Consider the following 5,467-nt stretch of genomic DNA (forward strand, 5'->3'; position numbering starts at 1 on the left):
CTTTTAATTAAATTAGTTTACATTCTGAAATTGTTCTTTAATATATTAGCACAATATCCCATTGACATTACAAAAAGTTCATAAAAAATATACATATCTTTAAAAAAAACATTATTTATTGATTAGATAATTACAAGATAAAAAAATATTAATTTTGAGTAAAAAAGAGACTTACGAATCTAACATGTTTGAAGTGTAAACAAATATTGACTCACAAATACAGAAAAATATTTGTCAAATTCATATTTAAATATTCAAGAATGTTTTAAAATGTCATAAAAAATTCTATGTCTATGTTAAGCATTCCCTTAGCGAACAGGATACATTCAGTGAAATACTTTCACACATTCCTAATAACACTCTTTATTAACATTCACTAAACATCACATAGCGGTAGCAGAAGTTTGATTAACTGTTTGTCCTACGACAAAGTGCAATCCTTTGGCCGGAAGCGGACTGTGGTTAGATGATTGTATCACAAGCCACGTCATAACTTTTCTATCCTTTACAACACCACTCTTTCTGATATATCAGAATGTAATCTTCATATTCTTTTCCGTTTAGTTTTTTACACTGTTTATGTATTCCTTAATATCAACTATGTAGGTACGACTAATACGTACACTCGCAAAAACATCCGCTGGGCGTACGTGTTGTATATCTTTCACATGAAATCAAAGCAGTGATTCTCAACCACTAATCACATATTATAAAAGTTTAGAATAAACTTAATTTAAAATTTGATTCAATAAAATTTACTTACTAGGTCATCCCAAACGTTTCCACGGTTTTAAGCCGTTCATTTTGAAAAAAAAACCACGGAATTAATGCTCTTGTAATACGTTGGAAAAAGTGTATCGAATGTTATGGAAATTATTTTAAATAAAAATATTTAATTGCTGTGGAGTTATTTTTCTTCAAATTAAACGACTTAAAACCGCGGGAACTTTCAGGATGGCCTAATAGTTTAATATCATACTGTACAGTTACGAATTAAATTATGAAGTTGAAACAATAAATCTGTGATTATCAGAATTATTTTGTAAAATATGTTTAATCAATCATATTATTGTTCAAATGTTTTTTTTAGTTAACGAAAGCTGTTAATGCCCTTGATCAAAAAGGAGAAATGCCTTTAGAAGTTGCTTTAAAAACACGTCAGCCATCGTTAGCACGTACTTTGGTTAAACACGGAGCCGATTTAAGCGCGAAAGATTCAAAAGGTCTTTCTTTACTTCAAGCTGCTATTTTTAAAGGAGACTCGTATTCGGCAGAATTTATAATAGACCAACTAGAAAATAGTGGAAATATGCAACAATTATGTGAGGCTGTAAAGCTTACAGGAAATATGCGAGACATAAAAAATCTCGAAGAACTTGAAGGGTGCACTGCCTTACATTTGATAACAAAACATAATTCAGAAAATATGTTAGCAGTTGCATCTCGATTACTCCAAGCTGGAATCAATCCTAATTTACAGAATCATGGAGGATGGTACAATTTCTCAATTGTCTATTTCGTTATTAAACTTTTAATTAAAATAATACACTTTTTTTGTTGTCATTACTTCTTATTTTTACAGGACTGCCTTACATAACTGTGTTCATGAAAAAAACCAACCACTTTTTAATATTTTATTACAATGTGAAAACATAAACTTGGATATAACTACCAATGAAGATGACACTCCATTATGTATTGCAATGAAAGTAAATCCATTCAATGAATTTTTTGCTGAAAAACTTTTGGCCAAAGGTGCAACTGCCAATCCTGTATATAAAAATACAGAAGACACTTTGCTACATGTTTTGATAAGGGAATATAAAGAAGAAGCATCATTGTTTTTAATTGACTACTGCAAAGATAATTTAATGCAAAAAAATAATGAAGGATATTCAGTTTTACATGAAGCTTGTAAAGTTGGTTCAAAGAATTTAACACGAGCTTTATTAAAAGCTGGTTTTTCAGTTGACAATATTGCAATGTCTACTGGAGATGCACCAATACATATTGCTGTTTCAAATTTCTATTTTGACATTGTAATGGAATTATTAGATGCACCTAATTCGAATTTTCAACTGGATTTAAAAAATAATGCAAATGAAACACCTTTAAGTTTGGCTATTAAAGCTCCATTTAAAAAAAGTAAAGATATTGTTTTAGCTTTAATAAAAGCTGGAGCAAATATCAATCAATGCAATAAAGAAGGTTTCACATTACTGCATCAAGCAATATTAAAAGAGAATTCAGCAACAGCGATCTTTTTGTTAGAAAATGGTGCAGATATGAATACTAGGTAAATAATATTTGTCATGGTGTTAAGTATTTGGAATGAACAGTATTTAATTTTATATTATTTATATATTAAACAATCTGTACATTGTAGACTAGGTGAAGTTGTAGAAGCACTTTGTAAAAGAGGTGCAGACACTTCTGCAGGATGTCCATTATGGGATGCATTGGATTCAGATCAAGAAGATGTAGCATCTATTCTAGTTAAATATGGAGCAGATACTGATTGTTGGGGTCTTGGTCCAGAGGGTTGTCAACAAACGTTATTACACAGAGCAATTGATTACAGCAAAGAGGATATTGCACAATTTCTTATAAGAAGGTGTGCAATTAAATATTATATTAGTGCGTTATTAAATAACTAATATTAATTGTAAAACTATGTGTATTACAGTGGCTGTGATTTAAATGCACCTAGAAGATTTGGTCCAGATGGTGCTGGAGGTGATGAAGCAAGAGATGAATGTACTCCATTACATTTATGTTGCCAATGGGGTTTTGAACAAGTTGCACAGACGCTTATCGAACACGGTGCTAATGTAAACGCTCGAGATGCAGAGGGAAAAACTCCAGTTCATATAGCCATACAAAATCAACATTCGCAAATTATTTCTTTGTTACTCTGTCATCCCAATATAGACTTAAATAAACGTGATAAGAAAGGTTTAACACCATTTGCAACAGCTTTAACATTTCGGAACAATAAAGCTGCACAGGCGATTTTGGAGCGGCTACCAAAAGCTGCTGAACAATATGACAATAAAGGCAGAAACTTTATACATACTGCTATTCAAAAGAATGATATGGAGAGTATTTTATTCCTACTATCTATACAGGTGAAGATAAATTTGGCAATGATTACTAATATATTTAAATTTATTTTACAAATATTTAGAAATATTCAGAAATTTGAATATTGTTTTATAGGTAGATGTAAATTCTAGAGTTAATGATGTTACACAAACTCCACCTTTACATCTTGCTGCAGTTTTGGGAAATGAAATATTAGTAAGAAGTTTATTTTTGGCTGGTGCACGTGTTAATGATACAGATGCAAACAGAAATACTGCATTACATGCTGCTGCAAAAGCAGGTCATGCAGCAATTGTATCTGCTTTATTAGAGGTGAATACAGTAATTTATATATTTGTTTCAAAAATGTATAATTGCTTTTTTTTTTAATACTTCTTAATATAGTGGAAATATAACTAAACAAATCATATACCTTTTTATTTTAGAATGATATTAACTTTGATGCAGTAAATGCTGATGGTGACAATGCATTGCATGTAGCTGTAAGAGAAGGTCATGTTTCTGTAGTAAGAACACTTTTGATTGAATGCACATTGGATGCAGAAGCAGTAAACCTTAAAGGAAGAAATCCTTTACACGAATTAGCCAGGTGTGGGAAAGATAATGCTGCAACTATATGCGAACTTTTTTTAGAATGTATGTCACAATATCCAGTAAATAATGCAGGTAAAGGCACATAGAAATATCTTATTTAAACATATTAAATATTAAATTAAAATATTCTACAAGATATGTAATATCAGTTATTCCAATGCAAATATTATTTAATCATTTTATTACAAACTAAATTAAACAAATATATTTTATTTAAGATTTGGATGGTAATACGCCATTATTAATAGCTTACATGAAAGGCAATGGTCAGCTGTGCCGCACTTTAGTAAAGGCTGGTGCATGTTTAGGTTCTATGAATAAAGAAGGCATTACAATTTTTAATTATCAAGTTGCAACAAAACAATTATTATATAGACTGCTAGATTCCTTGACACTAGAAGCACCATGGGCTGATAAAGATCTTTGTTTGGAATGTGGTACAAAATTTTCACTTACAATGCGAAAACATCATTGGTACAGAAAATAAAATTTTCACATAATTTTATCAGTATGTTAAAAATTGGTTTAAAACTAATTCTTTTTATTGTTTTTAGCCGTCATTGTGGTCGAATTTTGTGTAATAAATGTTCAGATCAAGACGTTCCAATCTTAAAATTTGGATTAAATAAGCCAGTCCGTGTTTGTGCAGTATGTTTTGATGTATTACAACTAGGTGCAGAGTGAACAAAATTTAAATAAACAACATATTCATATGTAAATAAATAAGTGTCATTCCATATGCATTTCATTTTCTAGAGTTTAATAAATAACTATAAATTTTAATCAACTAACTCATTCATTTATTTTCAATTTTGTATAAAGTACTATGTTAAATGTTTGATTATATTAGTTACATTAATAAAATTTAATTGTACATATTTTCATCATGGATACACATAAATAATGTTTACGTAAAATTAAGTATAATAATTTACTTGAAACAAAATATAGTAATATTTTGCACCATATCTTGAGGTCCTTTTAATAATTGCAAAATTATTAAAATGAATGTACTCCTTATTACTATTATTTTTACAAATAGTTACTATGTAAATTCTAAACAACATATAATTAAATTAGTTCATATACTGAAATGTTCTTTAATATATTAGCACAACATTCCATTGACATAACAAAAAGTTTGTAAGTTCTATGACATTCACAAGATGTTTCAATCTTAAAATTTTGATTAAATGAGTTAATTCGTGTTTGTGCTGTATGTTTTGATGTATTATAACTAGATGACGAGTGAACAAAATTTAAATAAAAAAATGCATATTCACATGTAAATAAATGTCATTCCATATGCATTTCTCACAAAAAATATACCAAAAATTTGTACAATTGTATGTCAACAATACCATATATATTTTTCTGTATTATATAATTATTTTTGTTGAAAGTTTGTTACATTTATAGTTATTAAATTTTAAAATACAGATGGAAAAATGTCGAAAAAAGTAATATTTCTTGATAAATTATTATTTATTCCTAGCATTAATTATACATCTACAATGCATTAAGTTAATGTGTAACATGTTTCTTAACAAAGATCACACAGTTTTAATTAAAGTGTAACCTTATTTAAGCTTACTGAACAGTGTATCTGCTACACAGTGGTCTACACATTGCACATAATCAATTAATTCCTCAAAACAAGTTTCATCAGTTTTAGATCTTGAATTAACACGTTGGTTACAAGTCTCAAGTTTTTCTTGCATAGCAGCACATTTAGGTTTCAATGAACATTTTTCCTATAAAAGAAATA

General features: G+C 28.9%; 2 protein-coding genes across 2 annotated transcripts in view; one reads left to right on the forward strand and one right to left on the reverse strand.

Annotated features, from left to right (window-relative positions):
* LOC108578953 (rabankyrin-5) overlaps window positions 1-4,383 on the forward strand; it is a 9,660-nt gene extending 5,277 nt beyond the window's left edge. The window contains 7 exon segments of the mRNA XM_017942375.1: window positions 1,091-1,494; window positions 1,583-2,614; window positions 2,687-3,128; window positions 3,220-3,417; window positions 3,531-3,771; window positions 3,918-4,173; window positions 4,254-4,383. Of these exon segments, the coding sequence (XP_017797864.1) occupies window positions 1,091-1,494; window positions 1,583-2,614; window positions 2,687-3,128; window positions 3,220-3,417; window positions 3,531-3,771; window positions 3,918-4,173; window positions 4,254-4,383 (2,703 nt within the window).
* Window positions 4,384-5,279: 896 nt separating this feature from the next.
* The window catches only part of LOC108578985 (cytochrome b-c1 complex subunit 6, mitochondrial), an 827-nt gene continuing 639 nt past the window's right edge, over window positions 5,280-5,467 (reverse strand). Inside the window, exon 2 of the mRNA XM_017942410.1 lies at window positions 5,280-5,453. Coding sequence (XP_017797899.1) covers window positions 5,280-5,453 — 174 coding nt within the window. The remainder of the gene's footprint in view (window positions 5,454-5,467) is intronic.

This window comes from Habropoda laboriosa, unplaced genomic scaffold (genome assembly GCF_001263275.1).
Source record: "Habropoda laboriosa isolate 0110345459 unplaced genomic scaffold, ASM126327v1 scaffold30, whole genome shotgun sequence".
NCBI classification, from domain to species: domain Eukaryota; kingdom Metazoa; phylum Arthropoda; class Insecta; order Hymenoptera; family Apidae; genus Habropoda; species Habropoda laboriosa.